Consider the following 23,602-nt stretch of genomic DNA (forward strand, 5'->3'; position numbering starts at 1 on the left):
CGCCATACAGTACATCCCTGGTTTTTGATGTAAGGTTTGACGATTCATTAGTTGCATATAACACCCAGTGCACCATGCAATACATGCCCTCCTTACTACCCATCACCAGCCTATCCCATTCCCCCACCCCCATCCCCTCTGAAGCCTTCAGTTTGTTTCTCAGAGTCCGTAGTCTCTCATGCTTCATTCCCCCTTCTGATTACCCCCCCTTTATTTATCCCTGACAAATTAGATTTTAAATCAAAGGCTGTAGTAAGAGATGAGGAAGGACATTATATACTTAAAGGGTCTATCCAACAAGAATATCTAAAAATTGTAAATATGCCTCTAACATGGGAGCAGCCAATTATATAAACCAATTAATAACAAACACATCAATAAAAATACAGTAATAGGGGAGTTTAACACCCCCTTCACTGCAATGGACAGATCATCTAAGCAGAAGATCAACAAGGAAACAAGGGCTTTGAATGACACACTGGACAAATGAACTTCACAGATATATTCAGGGTTTTTCATCCTAAAGCAATAGAATACACATTCTTCTCGAGTGCATATGGAACAATCTCTAGAATAGATCACATACTTGGTCACAAATCAGGTCTCAACCAGCACCAAAAGATTGGGATTGTCCCCTGCATATTTTCAGACCACAATCCTTTGAAACTAGAACTCAAAAACAAGAGAAAATTTGGAAGGAACATAAATACATGGAGGTTAAAGAGCATCCTACTAAAGAATGAATGGGTTAAACAGGAAATTAAAGAAGAATTTTAAAAATTCATGGAAGTGGGACACCTGGGTGGCTCAGTATGTTAAGCATCTGACTTCAGCTCAAGTCATGATCACAGAGTCCTGGGATTGAGCCCTGCATCAGGCTCCCTGCTCAGTGGAGAGCTTGCTTCTCCCTCTCCTTTTGCCTCTCCTTCTCTCCCTGCTCGTGCTCTCTCTCTTAAATTAAATAAATAAATAAAATCTTTTAAAAAAAATTTTTTTTAATTCATGGAAACAAATGAAAAAGAAAACACAACAGTTCAGAACTTTTGGGATGCAACAAAAGCAGTCCTAAGAGGAAAGTATATAGCAATACAAGCCTTTCTCAAGAAATAAGAAAAGTCTCAAATACACAACCTAACCTTACACCTCAAGAAGCTGGAAAAAGAACAGCAAATAAAGCCAAAACCCAGCCGAAGAAGAGAAATAAAAAAGGTTAGAACAGAAATCAGTGATATAGAAATTGAAAAAAAAATAGGTCAATGAAACTATGAGCTGGTTCTTTGAATGAATTTGGAAGATAGATAAACCTCTAACCAGACTTATCAAAAAGAAAGTAAAAGGACCCAAATAAATAAAATCATGAATAAAAGAGAGAGATCACAACCAACACCGAAGAAATACAGACAATTATAAGAGAATATAATGAGCAATTATATGCCAACAAATTAGGCAGTCTGGAAGAAATGGATGCATTCCTAGAAACATATAAACTACCAAAACTGAAACAGGAAGAAATAGAAAACCTGAACAGACCCATAACCAGCAAAGAAATTGAAGCAGTAATCAAGAATATCCCAATGAACAAGAGTCCAAGGCCAGACGGCTTCCCAGGGGGATTCTACCAAACATTTAAAGAATTAATACCTATTCTTCTGAAGCTATTTCAAAAAATAGAAATGGAAGGAAAACTTCCAAATTCATTCTATGAGGCCAGCATTACCTTGATCCCAAAACCAGACAAAGATCCCACCAAAAAGGAGAATGACAGACCAATATCCCTGACGAACATGGATGCCAAAATTCTCACCAAGATACTAGCCAATAGGATACAACAGTACATTAAAAGGATTATTCACCGTGACCAAGGCGGGATTTATTCCTGGGCTGCAAGGGTGGTTCAAGATCTGCAAATCAATCATTGTGATACACCACATTAATTAAAGAAAGGACAAGAACCATATGATCTTCTCAAGAGATGCAGAAAAAGCATTTGACAAAATAGAACATCCTTTCTTGATCAAAACTCTTCACAGCGTAGGGATAGAGGGAACATACCTCAATATCATAAAAGCCACATATGAGAAGCCCACAGAGAATATCATTTGCAATGGGAAATAACTGAAAGCTTTCCAGTAAGGTCAGGAACACAGCAGGGATGTCCACTCTCACCACTGCTGTTCAACATGGTACTGGAAGTCCTAGCCTCAGCAATCAGACAACAAAAAGAAATAAAAGGCATCCAGATTGGCAAAGAAGAAGTCAAATTCTCACACTTTGCGGATGACGTGATACTCTATGTGGAAAACTCAAAAGACTCCACCCAAAAAGTGCTGGATCTCATACAGAAATTCACCAAAATGGCAGGATATAAAATCAATGCACAGAAGTCAGTTGCGTTTCTATATAGTAACAATGAAGCAGAAGAAAGAGAAATCAAGGAATCGATCCAATTTACAATCTGTACTCTGAAAACTTTAGAACACTTATGAAAGAAATTGAGGAAAACACAAAGAAATGGAAACACATTCCATGCTCATGGATTGGAAGAACAAATATTGTTAAAATGTCTATGCTACCCAGAGCAATCTACACATTCAATGCAATCCCTATAAAACGCCATCAGCATTTTTCACAGAGCTGGAATGAATAACCCTAAAATTGGTATGGAACCAGAAACCTGAATGGCTGGAGGAATGTTGAAAAAGAAAACCAAAGCTGGGGGCATCACAATGCCTGACTTCAAGCTATATTACAAAGCCGTGATCATCAAGACAGTATGGTACTGGCACCAAAACAGACCCATAGATCAATAGAACAGAATAGAATACCCAGAACTGGGCTCTCAACTCCGTGGTCAACTAATCGTAGACAAAGCAGGAAAGAATATCCAATCGAAAAAAGACAGTCTCTTCAATACATGGTGCTGGGAAAATTGGACAGCTACAAGTAGAAGAATGAAAGTGGACCTTTTTCTTACACCAAACACAAAAATAAACTCAAAATGGATGAAAGACCAAAATGCAAGACATGAATTCATCAAAATCCTAGAGGAGAACACAGGCAGCAACCTCTTTGACCTCAGCTGCAGCAACTTCTTGCTAGACACAACTCTAGGGAAGGCAAAGGCAAGGGAAAGAAAAGCAAAAATGAGCTATTGGGACTTCATCAAGATAAAAAGCTTTGCACAGCAAAGGAAATAGTCGACAAAACCAAAAGACAACCTACAGGATTGGAGAAGATATTTGCAAATGTCTTATCAGATAAAGGGCTAGTATCCAAGATATATAAAGAACTTATCAAACTCAACACCCCAAAAACAAAAAAATCCAGTCAAGAAATGTTCAGAAGACATGAAGAGACATTTCTGCAAAGAAGACATACAAATGGCCAACAGACACACAAAAAAATCTCAACATGACTTGGCATCAGGGAAAAACAAATCAAAACCACAATGAGATACCCCTTTGCACTGGTGAGAATAGCTAAAATTAACAACTCAGGTTGCAGAGAGGATGCAGAGAAGTGGGAACCCTCTTAAGGTTGGGAGTGCAAGCTGGTGCAGCTACTCTGGAAAAGAGTGTATGGAGTTTCCTCAAAAAATTGGAAATAGAGCTGCCCTACGACCCAGCAATTGCACTACTAGGTATTTCCCCAAAGGATACAAATGTAGTGATCCAAAGGGGCACCTGCCCCCCAATGTTTATAGCACCAATGTAAACAATAGCCAAACTATGGAAAGATCCCAGATGTCCATATACAGATGAATGGTTAATGAAGATGTGGTGTATAAATACAATGGAATATTACTCAGCCATTCAAAAAATGAAATCTTGCCATTTGCAACGATGTGGTTGGAATTAGAAGGTATTATCGTAAGCAAAATAAGTTAGAGAAAGACAATTATCATATGATTTCACTCATGTGGAATTTAAGAAACAAAACAGAATTATCAAGGAAAGGAGGGGAAAATTAAATAAGATAAAAACAGAGAGGGAAACAAACCATAAGAGACTCTTAACTCTAGGCAACAAACTGAGGGTTGCTGGAGGGGCAGGGGCTCGGAGAATGGGGTAACCAGGTGATGGGCATTAAGGAGGACACGTAATGTAATGAGCATAGTGTGTTACATGGATCTGATGAATCACTGAACTCTACTCTGAAACTAATAATACACTATATGTTAATTAATTGAAGTTAAATAAAATAAAATTTTAAAAAATAATAGTTTTGAGTGCCCAGGTGGCTCAGTCAGTTAAGCATCTCACTTCGGCTCACGTCATGATCTCAGTCTTGGGATTAAACCCCACATCGGGCTCCCCTCAACAGGGAGTCTGTCCGTCTCCCTCTCCCTCTGCCCCTCCCCTGGCTCGTGCTCTCTCTCTATCTCAAATAAATAATTTAAAAAAAATTTTTTTAAATAACAGTTTTATTATCGCTATCTGCAGAAAGTTTACTCTGTTCAAGAGACTGCCACTAACAAAAGCCAGAAGTCTTTAAGATGATAAAGACTTGGGGATATTTTGTGGCCAATGGCAAGTTAATGGAAAATCTAGGGGAGAGAAAGAAGCATCATTAAGTATAAGACTTTATAATATTCATTGGAACGGAAGAAATGAAGGAATTGTCTGCAGATGCAGAAGTTTGAGGGCTTGGTGGTGGGAAGCTGACAGAGGTGCCGTCCCATGGCGTCGTGCGATGTCAGAGGCAAGGTCACTAGGGGAGTTGGGGGAAGGTGAGGCTGTTGGAGGTTTGGGAACAGAGCAGTTTAAAATAGTCTTTGGAACGAGTGAGTCTTCAGCAGAGAAACACTGAAAGAACAAAGACTGGGCGGTTGGTGAGAGTGCACGTGGCTTGCCGGTGAAGAATTTATGGTGGTGCCAGTCAGCCTGCCCTGTGGTAAGGCTTTTTCCACCTGCCCTTGGCTGCCTGGGTGGGGCACATAGGGAACAGACAGTAGGTGTATCCAGGGTTGGGAGTTTTACAAGACTGCTGAGACCAAAGGCCCTTGGACTAGGGCATGATTTAAATATCGGATCCAAGATCCGAGCATCTCACAAAACCATGAAAAGTACCATTTGGAAGCCTTCTCTGAGTTAGCCAGGGCAGTGAGGGTGGGGGAAGCTGCTTTCCCACATCTCCCCTGCCTACTCATGTTGGCGAAACAGAGTGCCTCGTTAGCAAAAGGAGCCTTTCTGGATGCATTGGAGGAACAAAGGAAAGGAAGGAACTGGCACAGACCAGTCCAGGTACACATATTCTCATACCCCTGATCCCAGGGCAGAAGACTCAGGTCCACATACAGAGGTCTAAACATAAATAAAAGTTCTAAATCAAGAGAATACACTGTTAAGTAAAATACATTCCACACTCCTGCCTTTACAGATGTCCCTTCCTGCTGGTCTGGAAGGCCATGTTTGAATTCAGAAGTCACATGCTCTAGTGCTGCAGAGAAAAGTAGCTCACGGCTGGCAGCCCACCTGTCTTCCCATCCCAGCTCCATCCCCCACTTCCCAGGGCCTCCTGTACCTGTGTCTGGACACCACAACCCACATGTCCAAGCTCCAGTCACCCAGTCACAGCCCCAGGCCTAGGGGTCTGCCCACCATAGTGTGGTCTGTACTCAGAAGGGGGGGCCGGGAGAAGAGGCCGACTGTTTTTGAAGCAGCCTTAGGGTCCATTAGAGAATTCTGGGGTCCTGTGTGCCTGGTCTAGAAGGAAGGGTGCAAGCTTTGGTGAGCACAGGCCCCAGTGGGCATATCCCTCAGCCCCATGGACTCCTTGCCTTGTAGAGAGGAGAAATTGGAGGAAGGCCAGGGCTGGGCCCTCTAAACTGTTGAGGGCAGGGCCCCACCTTGCCCAGGTCTGCGGGAAAAATTAAATGATGCAATTATACACAGTACTGTGGTCTTTGTTCCTAGTCTAACTGCCTGGTCTTTGTGTGTGCATGTTTTTTTCTCCTAGTGGGCTGTTCATCACCATTCATGACAAGGGCCACCTTGCAACAATGCTGAACTCTTGGCCAGAAGACAATATTAAGGTATGATCCTGTTTTCTTTGTTACTGCTCTGTTGTTGGGTGAATCCTTTCAACCTGGACCAGAGTCATCTCCAGCTAGAAAAGGAGCCATTGTAACACTGAGGGCGAGACAGGCCCAGAGCACAGACTGGTTAAAGCCAGGCATAAATGCACCACAGAGCAGAGGTTTGCAGTGACCCACACCCAGATGAAATTGCCCTTATCATTATTGTTATTAACAGTAGTGGTCTGAAGATCTGTTCAGCATGTATTAAGGACCTACTAAATATACACCACCAGTTTCCATGGCAGATACAGGGAAAAATCAGACAGAACTTCTCAAGTAGCTGATTTTTCATGAGGAAAATAAGACAGAGACACAAAAGACTAACAAGGAACCTGGTCAGAGGTAAATGATGCACACGGAGAGAGCTGAGGGTGTTCAAAAAGGCAGAGATTACGTTCAGCCTGAGGGGAACCTAGGAAGACTTCATGGGAGAGGTGACATTGGAGCAGGGCCTTGAGTTGAGGGGTAGAGTTTGGACAGATAGGCCTTGGAGAGAGCAGGACATAGAGTGGGGACATTCTGCAAGAAGAGGCAAAGCTTATGGTGAACAGTACATTCACACCTGCAAGTACACAGTTCAGGGGAGGAGGGGATGGGGGGTTGGGTGGCAGTTGTATGCAGAGTGACAAAAGAAACTTGCCACTTCGGCCTGGAATATCAGCTTTACTCAAATAATCTAAGGAGAAAACATTTTTATATAATAAACAGGATATAATATAATATGCAAAGTTTATGTTAGTTTTGAAATATAAAACCTGCAGCTTTGTAGAAACTTGTTAGCTTCTGGCTACATGCCCAGACCTCCTGTCCCAGAGGACTTCTGTGGAAGAATATGAGGGGCTTTCTGTCTAAGATCATCATCGCTTCTGCAAATGGGTGAAGCAAAAACGCGAAACACCTGCTAGCTGCTTCTCGAGGGCGTTTCTGGCGCACGAGCTGGGGAAGTGTTGGAGCTAACTGGGTGGCTGAGGCACTCCACCGTGGCTTCCTCCCCAGGCCCGCCCTCCCTGTTCCTTCCAGCTCCCTCCGTTACCCCCATCTCTCTCCACTAGGCACTAAGGACACCTTCTCTCCGCACACCTGTCTCTGTGTCCTACCCACTTCTGGCCCTCTGCAGGGAGCGGTTGCGTCCAGAGCCCAAACAGGGAAGGCAGGAGCTTTGGCTCTTAGGAGCCAGGCCCAAGCCACGGCCAGTGCCCGTGGACTTCATGGCCACGATGAAAAAGCTCATTTCGTACATCTCTGGGTGTGATTTTGCCCTGGGCTTTTCTGCCCTGCTTATCTACTTAGACTCCGGTTACGTGCAGGTCTGGGCCCTGCAGGTTTTGGTCTTAGTCCCTGAAGAAGCAAGTTTCTAAGGCATGTCTAAGATGAAGCTATAACAAAATCCTCAGCACGTTCAAGGAAGCCAGCTCACTGGATGAGAGGTTAACTCCAGACTGCCCTGTGCAGACAGGCTGCCGAGGCACTGCAAGCTGATCTGTCCACCCTCCTGGGCACTTCTTGCACGGTGAAAGCTTGTGCAGAGTGGCCATGCAGTAGACGCTTGAGGCGCGTGAACTCGGCAGACGTGATGAGCATCTCCCGTGTACCAGGCANCAGACGTGATGAGCATCTCCCTGAGCCAGGAGCAGAGAAATGGAGTCCCTGCCAACAGACACAGTGCCTTTGTGCAAGCTACAAGGAATTAAAGAGAATGACAAAAAGCCATTGCCTCTTAACCAGTAAGAAGAAGGTGCTCCTTACTCCGGGCTGGCACAGAAGCACAGTGAGGGGCTCGTGGGCTGGATTTCAGGCTCTATTTGCTCCTTTTGTTAGGGCACAACACGAAATACGCATTGACTGACTTCAACACACATAGTTTGAGAACCTTCTACATACCAAGTGCTAACTACCAGAGAGCTGGGGACAGCAATTTTTGTGATTTTAGAGGCAGAGAAATGGAGCTTTAGGTCACCCCAGGGCAGGCGGGACTGGAGCAGGTCTCGGAAGGAGAGAGCGTACCCAAATCTTCTCAGGGAAACAGAGGTTCCATGGGCAGATCTGGACCAGTGCATCTAATTCCGTTGCATTCAACGCTCATTGAGTAAACATCTGTAGGATTTGCCTATAGCTTCTGGGCTCAAGAAGGTGTACAGGCCCAAAGTCTGGTTGGAGAGACTGACCAAGAAACAGTTGCATAGACTGCATCTGTGCTGCCGAAGAGAGGAGCGGGGAGGTGAGGAGCAAGCGTCCCGCTTGGCTGACCACTCCCCTGCAGTAGCTGGGAGCAGACAAGGAATGCCTGGGGCCGCCTTCTCCCCTCCACCCTTTATTTCTGTCTCACTTTGGAGAGACCCTGAGATCAGTTCCCGGTAACTATATAGAAGAGTCAGCTCTGGCTTTGCAGTCAGCCATTGTGAATCTTCCATTCACTCGCTGTATGTGCAGATAACTTCTCTGGTCTTTGTTCTCTTATTGTGAGGACGAACTACAAGACCTGTACAATACCAAAAGGCACTTGAATGGGTGTTGTCATTGCTGGAGGTGGAAGAGACAGCCCTGGCACACACAACAGTGCAGGGCAGAGAAAGCAGAGGCCTGAGAGCAGCCCAGGAGGGGCCCTCTTACCTGGGAGTCACAGGCCACAAAGGGGCAGCCAGCCGATGAGGCCCCTAGACATGTTTGAATTGGCCCTCAGTGATTTTTGAAAAATTCGAAATCATTGGGAATATTTTAAAATCAGAAGTCTTCATTTGGGAAAAGAAACATGCAAACAAACTTGGATTTCTGGCTTTCTCTAGAGAAACCAGAAGCCCATCATTTGTCTAAATATTGGGCCCATAGTTGGGCACATAACTAAGGCAATGAGGGCTGCTCAGGCAGCCCCCAGCTTACCCTAGTCTCCCTCCTGCCCCATTCACCAGCCTTTTCTGGAGGGTCCTTCCCCCTCACCCCTCAGGCTGCCCTTTTAAAGGTTCAGAATGTTCTAAGTCCTAGTCTTTCTTGTTTGCTCATGTGTTTTTTCCAGTTGCCCTAAAAAGAGGAGCTGAAGGTCTCCCTCCCTAGGCAGGGAATCCATTTTATGGTGCCTTGTAGCTGGTACGGATTCCCTTTCATTATTTCCTTCAGTTCTCACAGCCCCTGTGATCAGAGTGGAGGAAGGAAGGGGTGCGTCTGACACCCCCAAAGTGGGTCCTGAAGAACGGGTGGAGGTGTGTCATTTCTCAGGCGAGCAAGCTGAGGTTCCATGACCTGCCCACAGTCACCCAGTAGGTGTTGACACCCCCAGAGTCCTGCAGCTGAGCCACCTCCTCCCCAGCTGCAGAGTCAAGGAGGCACAGGTATCTTCAGAACCTGATGTTGGCGGCCTCTTGGCTAGAGGGGAGAGGTGGTTCAGAGAAGCTTCCAAAACAGCTCAGAAGATAAAGGAGGACTTCCCGTGTTTCCCATCCAGAGAGTGGAACTGCGAACTGTGGTGTAGGAGAAGCAGGCTGGGAGGGATGTAAGGCCAAAGCCCAGCATTGGGGGGGACCACGAAGTTTTGCAGACCCCTCACGTTCAGGGAGGAGGGGGCAGGCCAGGCCACCCAGAGCTGTCTGACATAAATCACGAAGAGGAGTGAGAACTGCTTTTCTGACTCTTTCCCACAGTGGCCACTGCCTTGAGCCTGAGGAAGACTCAGCTGAAAACAGTGCTCCTCCCCACAGCTTTCCCAAGCTTCAAAATCTCTCCCTCACCCCCAACCCAGCAGCTTTGGGGGGAGGTGCTGAGAGGCAGCTGGGTAGGGGTGGCATGGGAGCATCCTCTGCTCCTGAGCCCCAGCCACATGGGTGTCCCAACTTGGACCAGTTTGGTGTTGGTGCCGAGCGCCTGCCTGTTATGCACAGGCCTGCCACATGTTAAACCCACTCTGTCCTCAGCGTCAGAAGGTGGGTGTCCTGGGGAACCTTCTTTGAGATGGACATTGGCCTATCAGGGAGTGCTCTTGGGATCAAGACCTCTAGGAGGGAGGGAAGCTGGAGAAAGTCGAGGCAGAGGTTGGGTGGAGTGACGCCTTAAAGTAGACTCAGCTGAACTCATGAGGAGCCTCTGAAGCTGGAGTGGTCCTTCCAAGTCCAACCGAGTTGGGGCAGGGGAGCCGGGCCTTTATACCCCTGCATCCATCAGTCATTGGTTGTGGGCTGTTGCCCTTCAGAACAGGGTATGACTTGGGGCAAGGTGGTTCTTGTCATTAAGGAAATTCTCAAAGTCAGCTGCCACCTGAGGGCATAGCTGAGGGAATCACTCCTTGAGTCCTGAAAGAGGAATGTGGGTGGCACATCCCTGTATCCACCTCATACAGCATCTGTCAGGTGCTTTACACAGATGACCTCACTGACGTCTAATGATCTGTACGGGATTATTATTACCCCCATTTTATAGACAAGGAAGCTGGTTGTTGGCTTGTGAAGGGTGGAACCAGGATTTGAAACTGCAGACTGTGTGTTGTTTATGTTGTGGAGTGAGAGAGAAGAAGAGGAAGAAGACGAGGAAAAAAGGAAGGATGAGAAGGAGGGAGGAGGTGAGGGCTGTGGGCAGCCCATGACATATCTACAAGTCCAAGGGAACAGGGCTAGAGCAAGCAAGGTCAGTGTGGGGTCAGCCCCATTGGGTCCACCTAGGCTAAGGGACATGGGCAATGAGTCATAAAAGGCTGTGGGTCCAAGCTAGGTGGACAGAGGAGGAATGTGGCCCACCTCCCCCCTAGTCATCTGAAATACAGAGGAGGTGTGAGTTGCAGACACCATCCAAACAAGGGAACTGTGATCCTGTAGTTCACTGATAGTTACTACTGGACTCTAAAACCCCACCTTGCTGCTCAGATTTGTCCTCAGATTTTGATCTTTACTGCAGTACTGACCCTTGGCATCCAGCTCCATTGATGTCATGAAAAATAGCTTCCAGCCTCTTCTCCCTGAACTTGTTCTTTCACACCAGGTCTGAAACAGTACTGTGGAGATCCTTTGCCTCTGTGTTTGATCTATCACATTGGCCATCATTTATCCAGTTCCTATCACACTGCAGGCACCAAGCTAAGTGCCTAAAGATTCAAAGATGACAACACCCACTCATTGCCCTACAGAGCTTAGAACTCCTATGAAAGGGGCGCCTGGGTGGCGCAGCAGTTGAGCGTCTGCCTTCGGATCAGGGTGTGATCCCAGCGTTATGGGATCGAGCCCCACATCAGGCTCCTCCGCTATGAGCCTGCTTCTTCTTCCTCTCCCACTCCCCCTGCTTGTGTTCCCTCTCTCGCTGGCTGTCTCTATCTCTGTCAAATAAATAAATAAAATCTTAAAAAAAAAAAAAGAACACCTATGAAAGATGATGGTATCAGTTCACTGTAATACGAGGAAAATGCCATGGAAACTCAGAGGAAGGAGTGATAACTTCTGGAAGGGGAGCATCATGGAGGAAGGTGACTTTCATACGGTTCTTAAAGCACACAAGGGTGGTAGGATTTGGATCAGGGAGATCATAGGGATTGAGGGGTAAAATGGCATGCAGTCAGGAAAGAACAAACTTTATACAAAGTTGGAATTATTTTATTTGGATAAAGAAGAAATTCAAGGAGCAGACTGGACCTACACAATGGAAGGCCTTAAATGCCAGTTAAAGTTGTTTGAGTTTTATTTCACAGGCATCGAGAACCATTGGAGGTTTGGGATAAGGAAGTGACAAAGCTGGATGTGCTTTGGAAAAATGAAATGGATCGGGGGAATCCAAGTGTGGAAAGACCCATTGGGAGACCATTGCGGTGGTCAGATGAGATGGATGGGCTCACCCAAGTCAGTGACAATGCAAGTGAAGATCATGGAACAAATGGAAAAGTAAGGAGCAGATCGAATCAGCAGAACTTGGTGACCAGTTGGTTGTGGTTGACAAGTGACAGAGAGGAGTTCTAACAGGAGAGTGTTGAGCCTGGGAAATACGAGGTAACGGAGGGAGGGTGGACAGCAGAAGTGAAAGGTTTAGAAGAATAAAGGGAAAAGCAGATTCATCTGGTTAGGGACTCAAGAATTTGGGAGGACTATTGGACATCTAAGTGACAATGTCTGCTTAGAGAACACAGTAGGAGCCACAAGCTTTGCATGGCCGACTTTCTCGGCCATTGGCCACCACGATCTCCACTGGGTTCCGTTTCATTTACTCATTTAACTGATGCTTACTGCATGGCCTTTCCGTGGTAATGCTGAACTAGAGAGAAGATAAAACAACTAAAAATCCAATATGGGAGCTTTGCCCCAAATAATAGCCATCATCATAATCATAAGAGCAGTAACCATTTATTGATCACTTACCCAAGGCACCTGGTTAAAAGGAAACTGATATTCCTTCATCATTACAACAATCTGATGAGTTATGTATGATTATCCCCCATTTTATGGAAAATTAAAACTCAGAAAAATTATCTGTTTACCCAAGATTACATATGGTGCATTATCAAGGAACTGAAATTAAGTATTGGTTATCAGACTCCAGAACCCCTGCCATTAACCTTTGGGTTGTCTGGTGAGATAAAATGTGCATTTTTTAAAATGTTAAATAAGAACCCAAATGTTTAAGTAGCACTTTATGCAGGGCTTGGCAAGCAGTAGGTACTTAGTCCATGTTTGTGGCAGGCAGACAGGCAGACAGGAAGGGTGAGCAGGCTAGCTGTGTAGTAGCCATAAGTGCTAGGAGAAATCGCATTAGACTGTAATGGGCAGGGTTTGCATGCTGAAGACAGAGAAGGACCTTCTAGAAGAGAGGGCCATAGGGGCTGAACTGGAGGAGATTATAGGTGAGTCTGGGAGGAGCGAGGAGGCCAGTTTTGCTAGTGTAACCACTTGTGTGCATACAAGTAGCAAGACATAAGTCAGAGCATATGCTGGGCTCAGATCATTAAAGAGTTAAATGTTTTGGACTCTATTATATGGACAGTTCGAAGTCACTCAAGGTCTTTGAGCCTGGGAATCGTATAATGAAAATGCGCTGTGTCATTGGTTGTGTCAATGTCACTGGTTGGCAGGAGAGACTGGAAGGAGGAGAGATGAGTGTGGTCGTGAAGCTGTTGCACTAACCCAACCACTAGCACCGTGCGATGGAGAGAGGACGGCAGACGGAAGTGAGGAGGTGGCCATGCAGCAGAGGGACCATGCACAGTTTAGGCTGGGAGGGCAGCACTACGGAGCCCCATCACCATCCAGAAAGGCTCCAGAGTCGTAGGGATAACACCCTGGAGTAGGAACCATCATCCTCTGGTTAACTCACTGCCCCTCAATAGAAGGAAATTCTGAGAGAATGGGAATCAGCATAAGGAAGCTTTGATCAGGAGAGATGGTAGAGAAATGCCCCGAGTCTGGGCAGCATGAAGGCACAGGCTCCCCCAGGAAGAGCTGCCAGTGGGAGGTCAGAGGCAGGCTGTGGGGAGGGTTGCACAGAGGCAGGGCAGAACTTGACCAAGAGCACTGGTGCTTTAACCCATCTGCAGTTGTGGTAGACGGAGCCAGAGCCAGGAACCCAAAACCTGATTAGAATCCTGACCTGCCACGTGCATAAGCAATGTGACTTTGCTAGGCTATCTAATCTTTCTAAGATACCTGTTGTGGAAACATCCAGTCCAGTGCCTGGCATCTGGCTGATAATTAACACAAGTATATAAAACATGTATATAAAACACGAAGCTCTTAGAGCTTCTGTTTGCTCACCTGTGAGAAGGGGATAACAGTCTCAGACTCACCTACCTACCAGGGCCATGGGGAGAATCAGGTGGCATGCGGGTTAAGAACACTCTCCATAGAGGCAGTGGATCAATGTGAGGGGGAAAATCATGATTGTCATGGGTTTCTTACCCTCCCTCCCGCCCCCCTGCAAGTCCCCTTTCCAGAAGCGGAGGAGTGTTTTTCACAATCTCTATACTTATTTCTACCAAAAGGTGGCACAGCCTTTGTGTGCTCTTTCCCTTAGAGAGCTGGAGAATAGAAACGATAAGATGCCATGGGCCCGTTGGGTACTGTATTGTAAACTCTTCTAGGACAAGCATGGGTCTTCATCTCTTTATCCCCAGGGCTTCGTGTGGCACCTGCATGGATTGAGCTGAGCCCCGTGATGCCCAGGAGCACCACGCTTGGGGCACTGGGACATCCATCGCGCAGAGCTGGTCCTAAGTCCTGGTCAAAGCCAGGCTCTAGTGGAGGGATGGGTGGCACCATAAACGTAACTCATTTTGAGATGGAGGAAGGCAGTGATGGTGAGCAGGTTGGGGTGACCTGTAAACAACTTTACTGCCACCCAAGGGGATCTCTGTGGCCTTTCAAGACCCTTCACCATTTGACTCCTGCCTGACTTTCTGTTCTCTCCTTTCACACAACCTCCATCTCCTTGTTCCCCACACACAGCCCACGCCCTCCTCACCTCTATCCTGCATCTGAATTTCCTTTTGCATCAAGCACCTTCCTCCCCAGCTGAACCCCCTGTGGACAGTCTTTTCCTGTGTGCCCTCATCCTTACGAAAGGTTACCTACAGGAAGTAACTCTCCCTTCTCTCAATCTCTGCTGCCCTTGTCCTGTTCTACTGCCCTCACTTTCCTCCCAGAGTCATTAATTATAAATAGACATATTTCATCTCTTCTTTTTGTCCCTTAGTTCTTTAAGGCCTGAATCCATACAGGCTTGTTATTACAAATGAGCAAACTGATGCTCCTTCTCCCAGGATCTGGCATAGTGTCTGCGACATAGGTGCTTCATAAATATGTGGTAAAGGAATGAATAAATGAATATCTATCAAAATCGTAGTAATTTCTATCACCATCAACTTCATCAGCATCTGAAAATTAACAGCAGGCAAGCCCCGAACTAGCATGTAGTATGCCTCCAGTGATTATTTTCCAAAGCACAAAAGTAACCCCAGTGCAGCTTGAGAACCCTCCTGGGTTCATGGGAAGTAGTGACCCCAGCAGCTGTCACGGGAGCCCTGCCCTTTGCAGGTTGGACTTACTGTACCCCAGGAGCAAGAGGAGAATACTTCCATCAGCCTCGAAATCATGGGCTTGTGGCAGCATCATGAACACTTGTCCTCATGGTCTCCTTCCATTATGTCCTTCCGTCCCTGCGCCCAGATCTCGAACTGGGAATATCTGCTTAGTTTCTTTGAGGGAGAGTGACCAGATGTGGTTTCCCTCTAGCTGTTTTTGCAGCCCCCACCCCAAACCTCAGTATGCATGGTGAGGTGTCAGCTCAGCTCAGTGGGGCTTCTCACCACCCCACCGGGATGGAGGACAGGGAGAAGGACTGCCACCTCCAGTGGAATGAATCCCTTGGCCTTTTCCCCGACCAGCTGTTCCATCCCCCAGCAGAGGAGGTGGGCGTCCAGTTGTCAAGCCTGACATGGGAGGGTTGATAAAGTGAGCACATTGTCACGAGAGATGCTTTTCTGGTTGTTTTCAGGCTGTGGTGGTGACTGATGGGGAGCGCATCCTGGGCCTAGGAGATCTGGGCTGCTACGGCATGGGCATCCCTGTGGGCAAGCTGGCCCTGTACACGGCATGTGGAGGGGTCAGCCCGCAGCAGTGCCTCCCCGTCCTGCTGGACGTCGGCACCAACAACGAGGTAATGCACCACGCAGGCCCAGATCCCTGGGGCCAGAAGCTGGTGACTGGAGTGGGGTGGGGGGCACCTTTGAGAGATAGTTATATCGATACAGCATTGGAACATTTCTTTCCTGAGTCCCCTTTGCCAGGGTACTTCCCCTGCATGGCTGAGAGGTGGTGACCTTTCTCCTCCCTGCCTGCCCAGTACATTCCCACTGGGTCTCCTGGCTCCCCTTCCTCCTCAAGGTCCTCTGTGCCCTCCATGACCCCAGTTTGGCCCTTGTTTGCTTCCCCGCTCCATCTGCCCTCTGAGGCCTCTCTCCGATTCAGTAGTGAAGAGGGTCCCTTGATCCAGGCGGGAGAGGCTGCTGGGCGGTATTTTTTCAGCATTGTGGAGGTAGGCTGCCTCAATGAAAGAATTAAAACCCAAAGCTCCAGGGCCAGGGGCTGAAATATCTGAATCAGCTAGATGAGTGTGCCCCAAGCTATGGGTGAGATTCCAGATGGTTTGGGATTTAAGGAGCTCAAGCCACAGGCAAGAGTTTGGCTGCTCTGGGTACCGCCCTGGGACACCGGGTTTGTGCACGCCTGCAGGCTCCGCTCTGGGTTCCTGTGTCAGAGAAGACAAAAAGCTACCCAAAAATTCCTTCTTTTTTTAAAAAAGTTTTTAAAAAGATTTTTATTTATTTATTTGACAGAGAGAGACAGCGAGAGAGGGAACACAAGCAAGGGGAATGTGAGAGGGAGAAGCAGGCTTCCCACTGGGCAGGGAGCCCGATGCGGGGCTCGATCCCAAGACCCTGGGATCATGACCTGAGCCAAAGGCAGACGCTTAACGGCTGAGCCACCCAGGCGCCCCCAAAAAATTCCTTCTTAATGACATGCATCTCTGAGTTTAAAATCAGTGCAAATTCATCTTTTTTAAAATGGGAAAAAAATTGAGAATATCAGAGAAGTGTTAGAAATACCAGTTATACACCAGTACTAATATACTTTCCATTGTGATATATATCCTTCCAGCCTTCCCCCCCCCAGAGCATTTATAAAACCAAAATTGGGTTTATATTGAATATATAGTTTTGTATCCTTCTTTTTAAAACAATATATATGGTGAGTTTTCTCCCAGGTCATTAGTCATTATTGCACAATGGCAGCTCCCTGGTGTGCCACAGTTTGCAGAGGAAACCTCCCACAGCTGGACACTCAGGTTGCTTCTTGTCTTTTTGCAAATAGAAGCTTTGCTCTGAGCCCATTTTTGCATATCAGTGTTTGTTTCCATGTGCGATTATGTACTTAGGATAATTTCCTAGAGGCAGAAATGTTGAGGCAAAGGCAGTGGTCATTTTTTAGATTCTTGATTCATATTGTCAAAAAGGTCATCTTATTCACATTCTGCAGTGATCTTTCTCAAGATACTTGCCATGACTCTGTGTGGTCCTCCTCCCTGAACACCATACATCCCCACCTCTAAACGAGAGTGAGCACTGTGGCTCCTCTCAAGGAATGATGCTTATTCACACTTCAGCCACAGATGCCATCAAATGAGAGGACAGCCAGGCAGACCTCGCTTAAGAGCTGGGAAATTGTGGGGTGAGAGTGGGGTGAGGGAGGACAAGGGGAGTGGGAGAAGGACTGGCCTGGGAAGTGGGAGCCCTGGTCCTGGCACCATGGACAGCCAGCTGAGTCCCTGCACCTATTCAGATTTGATCCCCTTCTAGTACAACGAGGAACTGGACCAGAAGGTTTTTGAGTGTTCTGCCTCTAGAGCTCTTCTCCATATGCCTCCCCTCCAGCCTATGAGACCAGGGCAGGATGGCAAAACCAGTCTTCAAGGTCTGCAGCACGCTGTGGTTCTCTTCCCTAGACCGGATGCCTGGGTTTTGCAGAAATGGTTCCTTGGGTCCCAACACGCATGGAATCATGCAGGCGAGGATGAGTGTGGTGAACTTTGTTTCAGTTGTTCTTCCCATCCAATTCCTCCTGCTGTGTTCCAGCAGGGTTTAATTGAGACCTTTACTCACGCTCTCCTAAAAGCTGGCTCCAAGCAAGATTGAGTGTGATTCTAAGGCCACTGTATGCCCTGGAAGGGTGTTGGTTGCTGCTGGCAGATGCATGAGACCCCGTGTCATTGAAGGTCTGACACCCTGCAGTGACACGCTCAAGTTTAGAGCTAGCCCCAACTTGTAATAAACCCACCCGAAGAGGTGGCAGGGAGCAATGAGTAAGTCATGGCCAGGCACTTTTCACAGACAACCCTGTTTAAGCTTGACAATGCAGAGAAATTAATTTGTCCAAAAAGATCTGCCAGGAGAGGCAGGGCGGGGATCCTAATCTCTGTTTGCCCTCCTCTGCCCACACCACGCCTGCCTGCCTGGGTGCCTGCTGCTTTAGAAGTAAAGGTCATTTCCTGATTTTTAGAATTTTTATTACTAAAGTAACCTGAACACATTATTCAAAATCTTAAAAGAGAAATGGCATCTCTCCCACCATGCTTCATCCATGCTCCTTTGCAATATTCATCTATGCATCAACATAGATGGAATAATGTGCCTATAGTTTTGTTCTCATTTTTTTCAATGAATGTTATTTTATGAACACTTTCTCTCTACTTATTTAGCAAAAGTTTATTGAATGTTTAGTAGGTGTCAGGCACTCCGCTAGGCACGAGGGAGATAAATGAGAGCCAGGGCGTGGGTGGAATATTCTACACTGTATTTCAACACCATCACCTAATTGATCATTTTTAATGGCTAATGTGCTCCTTCTCCTCCAAGTGTCTGCTTCTCCTCCTGGGGCTTAAGGGCTCTGAATCACTTCTCCCTCCTGGGTGTGGAAGGGAGGGCACCTCCGCTGGGGCTGCCCCCTCCTGTCAGGAAGGACCGGAGTATTCCCCAGCTGAGAGGAGGGAATGTGCGCTGAGAGCAGGTGCTGCCCCTGCCATGCCATGGGGGGTAGAGAAAGCAGCTTCCAGCTCTGCAGTGTGTCAAGCATAGCTCGAGGCCTTTGTGGATTTGAATCTCATTTCACTCTTCCCCCAGCTGTGTGAGATGAGGAACCTGAGACCCACACATGTGAACTACTCCCTCGGGCCCCACAGCACTAAGTGTAAGAGCCAGGGTTTGAACCTGGGCTCTCTGGCTCCGGAGCTGCCTTGTTCACTGTGGCATACCACTGCAAGGGGCCGGGTGTTTGTGTTGCAGACTGGGTGATGAAGACTGGAAAAGGAGGTGTTTCACTCAGTGGGGGGGCCCCATGGACGCTCAGGCCCAGGCCCAGGTGTTACCGATGCCATGGGTCCCCACGCCCCAAAGAAAGGCAAAGTCCCACCAGACAAAAATCCAGAGTTACAAAGTGGCCAACATTGGGAAGATGGTGGTTTCGCTCTTTCCAAATGCACTCACTATGTGATCTCCCACACTACAGTTCTTTGGGGAAAAAAAACAACAAAAAGAGTCCATTTGCAAGATTCCTACCTCACTGGAAGTCTTGGAGCATGTCTCTCCCCCGAGCAAGCCAGAGCAATAGGAGAGAGAGGCTTACCCTTGAAACTTTCATGTACATGTCCAAGCAGGGAGAGTGCTGTTTGAGGAGCTGTGGTGTCGGGATAACGAAACTGTGTGTGTGTGTGTGTGTGTGTGTGTGTGTGTGTGTGTACGCGCGCACGCACATGCATCTCTGTGAAAACCCCTGAGGCTACAGGAGCTCTAATCACAGTCAAGGAAAACACCCCTCGACATTTCCTGTTGAAGGAAAACATCTGCTGTCAGCAGCCCTGAGACTCCGAGTCACTGTTACCTGCCTACCCCAAGGAGGTTAGGAAAAATAAATATGTGGGGCAGCGATCCCATGAAGAGGGGATATCCCATGATTAAGTCCAAAGGGACAAAGCCAGGGAACCCCCCCAGGTAGGCCCACCTGCTGGGGGCCTCCGTGGCTGTGTGTGGATTGGTTTGTGTCTTCTCTTTCATCCACATGCAGCCAGACAGTATCACACACTGTCCGCATTCGAAGGGACCTGAACTACAGTTGACCCTTGAACAACGCAGGAGTGAGGGGTGCGGACCCCCATGCAGTTGAAAATCCATGTATAACTTTTCAGTCCCCAAAACTTAACTGTTAATAGCCTACTATTGACTGGAAGCCTTGCTGATGACATGAATAGCCGATTAGCACATACTGTGTGTGTTATATTTATTATATACTGTATCCTTACAATGAAGTAAACTGGAGAAAAGCAAGTGTTATTAAGAAAATCACAAGAGAAAATACATTTATAGCCCTGTACTGTATTTATTGGAAAAATGCACAGATAAGTCGACCCATGCCATTCAAACCTGTTGTTCAAGGTCAAATGTACTTCTCATTGAAACCCCTCATTTCACCCAGGAAAAGGGGCACAGAGCAGAAATGGCTTCCCCCAGGTTTGACTCCAAGCCCAGTGCTCATGCCACTCCACGCGACAGGTCCTGCAGGGTGACCCCGGGGGCTTGGCTTTAAAATGGCCTCTGAACCTTAGCAATCTTCTCCTGGCACAAGTCTTGAGCCTCAATGGGTTCTAATTGGGCGATGTCTTCTTGGGGAGACATGGGAACAGACTGTCCACAGAGCCCAGCAGACAGTGCCCTGGGGGTGCTGCCAGAGTCCCGGGGAAGCATGGGGCTGCCAGCAGAGTTGGGGTTGAAGGGCTGCGTCCACCTCACAAGAGCATCACTACTACAGCTGATAAATGGCCTGCACTCACCCTGTGGTGCCGTCAGACGTGCTCCGTCTGTATGCACGTGACCTTTGAGGGTGCCCCTCCTAGGATCTTCGTAGCTGATCCCTGGGCTTAACTGAGATCCCAAAGACATGTGTGCTGGGCATACCTGCCACCCTGAGGGGGGGTACGTGTGCTGTGTCCACAGCCTGAGCCCAACCCCAGGACCTTCCCAGACCCCCAGATGCTCCCTGAATAACGTCTTCGTGCGCCTCTTGGTACATGAGGTAAGTATTTTTCCCAGCCAGAAAGTGCATCTCTCTTCCAGCTTAAATCAAGTGCTCAGTGAGTGATAATGGCAAGTAATGAGGAGGAAACCATTTTTGTTTTCCATGACACCTTGTCTCCAAGAAAAACCCATAGTCACAGACCTAAGCAACAGAGTCTAAATTCAAACCCAGGTCTGTCCGTCTCCAAAGCCCAGACCCCCCCTTCTGAATCTAAAGCCAGACCATACTGTGGGCGTTCAGAGGGAGCATCCTGACTGGGGCCACCCAGCCGGGCAGGCTCTTTCCTCTGCAGGCACTCCCTGCCAGCTTTCAAATTCCCTTCTGCCTCTCCTGATAGGGCTACCAGATTTAGCAAAGAAAAACGTAGGGTGCCAGTTCAATTTAAATTTCAAATGAATAGCTCATTGTACTTTTGCATATGTCCCATGTATGCTCCATGCAAAACTTGGGACATAGTTAGGCTAAAAAAAAAAAATCTTGCCTATCTGAAATTCAAATTTAACTAGGCATTCTGTATTTTATCTGGCAATACTTCCTGCTAAACACTTCTAAGTGTTTACGTAAGGAAGTCAAGGATAGAGGAGGGCTGCAAGGAGAGAGTCCAGGAGGCTAACAGTCCCACACTTGCTGGCAGCCGTTCTGATGGCCACATCGCTCCGTGGGACAGAGGGCAGGATGGGGACTTCCTGTTTCGTGTAGTGCCAAGACAGCCATGAGTGCTCCAGCTTGTGCTGTTCTGGAGAAGCCATCTTCCCTCCTGTCAGAGGGGGCCCCGCTGGCTGCCGATGGGGACTCCGGCTTCCACTCTGGCCGTCCCAGCTCCCCAGCGTCCTCTGCGGGATCATAGCCTGCATCTTCCCAGCCATGACTGAGTTCCTCCAGAGGACCGAGCAGAGGGTGGGGAGCCACCCCAGGTCACCTGGTCCCCACAACATGGAATATTGGGGGAAAGGGGCACTGTCATGAGATCCAGTCAAAGCAAGGCTCCATTTCAGCTTAGCCACTTTCTGGCTAACTACACCTTTCTCTTCTGTCACATGGGGATGACAATATGTAAGGTGGAAGGATCAGATTCCTTCTGATTCAGGAGTGAGTTATTTGAAAGTTCTATACAAACAGAAGAAGCTCTTTTTTACTATTATCTCCACAGAGAAACTTCCTTTCCAATTTGTGTGTGTGTGCTTAGGTATGAAGTATTTCAGGTGTAGTGCTTTAATATAAAAGCAAAATATAAGGAGTGTTTTAAAGCTTTCATAGCCACCCTTCTCTCTCAATAGTGGTTGACCTTTGATTTTAAATGCAGATATACTGAGACATTTTTGGAAAATCCAAAGCTTCTTCAGTATTCCGATTTGCCCCACAAACCGCACATGCAGCAAAGAAAAAGAATGTGCATCTTTTCTGCAGGTGCCAGGAGTGATGCTGTTCCTGTGCGTGCCCTCTGGGCTGTATGTGTGTGTTTCAGAGAGTTGAAGTTACGTCTGTGCAGCTTTGTATCCTGCTTTTCTCACTTTCCATAATCTCATACACATCAGTCCCGGTGGCTGAGTAGTCTTAAAAACCAGCAATTTTAATGACTGCCTAGCTTTCCGTCAAGTCATCACAACATTTATGGTTCGCCCTCAGCTGCATGTTTGCTGCCTCCAAGTGGCTTTCAGAGGGTCACCTTGAAGGAGGCATGTGAAGGGTGGGCACCGATGTGCCCTGTCATCCTTCAGTCTCGCAAACACATACACCTACCAGGGCGGAATCCTAACCTGTCTCAAGGAGGGAAAGTCCAGGGGTGAAGAGAGTGAGAAAGGAAGGGCCAGGCTCACCTTCTTGCTAAACGTAGACCCACGATGCCTCAGGTGATGTGCTCACAGCCCTGGGGGTGAGGGTTTAGGAAGGCAGATCCTGCCTATTCTTTCCTGTCCCCTACACTTTTGCACAATGACCTCCGCAGCACCGTCAAGGCAGTATGGATCTAGAGCAGTGTCTTTAACAGAAACGGAGGCCGTTCTGACTGATGTGCCAGCGAGCCACCCACGCGGTAGGGCATCGTGGCAGCAACGGTGGGCCCTGGAGCCAGGCAGCCCTGCGGTGACTCCTGACTCTTCCACTTACTAGCCCAAGGGCTGGGCTGCTTGTTTCACCTCTCTCTGCCCCGTTGCCTCGTTTGTCAAATGGGGGAAATTACAAGACCCACCTTTGTGTTTGCTAGGGCCCTCTAGGAAGCAGAGGTGTGAAAGATTTCTTGGGGGACCCCCATGAAGAATAAAGCGGGGAGCAGGAGGAGTAGGCAAGTGGGTGGGGCCTTCAGACTCCAGTGCAGACGTAAGACCTGTGAAAGGAGAGGAGAGGGATGGAGACCTCAGTGAGAAGAGCCCAGCCCACAGTGGGGTCCTGGGAAAACCTCAGGCAGGTTGACCAAAGACCCCGAGCAAGGGTCGCCCACTGCGGGGCTGGCGGGCAGCCCTGGGCCATTCTAGCCCCCTCCATGTTCAGGCAGGGCTGAGAGCCACCCAAGGAGAGGTAGCGGCTGTCCGCCCATCTCCCTGCCCTCAGCAGGTTCTCTTCAGAGAGTTCTGAGCCGCACACCTCCATGGTTGTCCCACCCCCAAGGGGAGATTCAAGTACTTAGTATGTGGTACATAGGAAGTGCCATGAAATTTACAGCTGCTGCCGTTACTTTATGGCACGTGTTATAATGCACAAAGTTCTTTCACATTTATTATTTCATGTCATCATCCCAAGCACCCCCTGCAGCTGGCATCTCACCTCCATTTGACGAATGAGAAGACAGGTCCCAGGGGTCCCATTGCCTGACATCAGGGATGGGGGTCAGATTGAATGGAAGCCCCTCGAGGGCAGGGCTGTGGGGACCTTACCTCTGCGTCCTGCAGTTCAGATACAGATGAGAGTAACACAGATGCTTATCCTCAAGGAGCTCCTAGTCTGGTGATAT

The 23,602-nt window shown here is 47.7% G+C and overlaps 1 protein-coding gene across 3 annotated transcripts in view; it reads left to right on the forward strand.

Moving 5' to 3' along the window:
- ME3 (malic enzyme 3) overlaps nucleotides 1-23,602 on the forward strand; it is a 203,805-nt gene that overhangs the window by 129,929 nt on the left and 50,274 nt on the right. For all 3 annotated transcript variants that reach the window (XM_019805893.2, XM_019805894.2, XM_034666180.1), the window contains 2 exons: nucleotides 5,959-6,034; nucleotides 15,527-15,688. In XM_019805893.2, coding sequence (XP_019661452.2) covers nucleotides 5,959-6,034; nucleotides 15,527-15,688 — 238 coding nt within the window. The remainder of the gene's footprint in view (nucleotides 1-5,958; nucleotides 6,035-15,526; nucleotides 15,689-23,602) is intronic.

Source organism: Ailuropoda melanoleuca, chromosome 8 (assembly GCF_002007445.2).
Source record: "Ailuropoda melanoleuca isolate Jingjing chromosome 8, ASM200744v2, whole genome shotgun sequence".
Taxonomy (NCBI): Eukaryota; Metazoa; Chordata; class Mammalia; order Carnivora; family Ursidae; genus Ailuropoda; species Ailuropoda melanoleuca.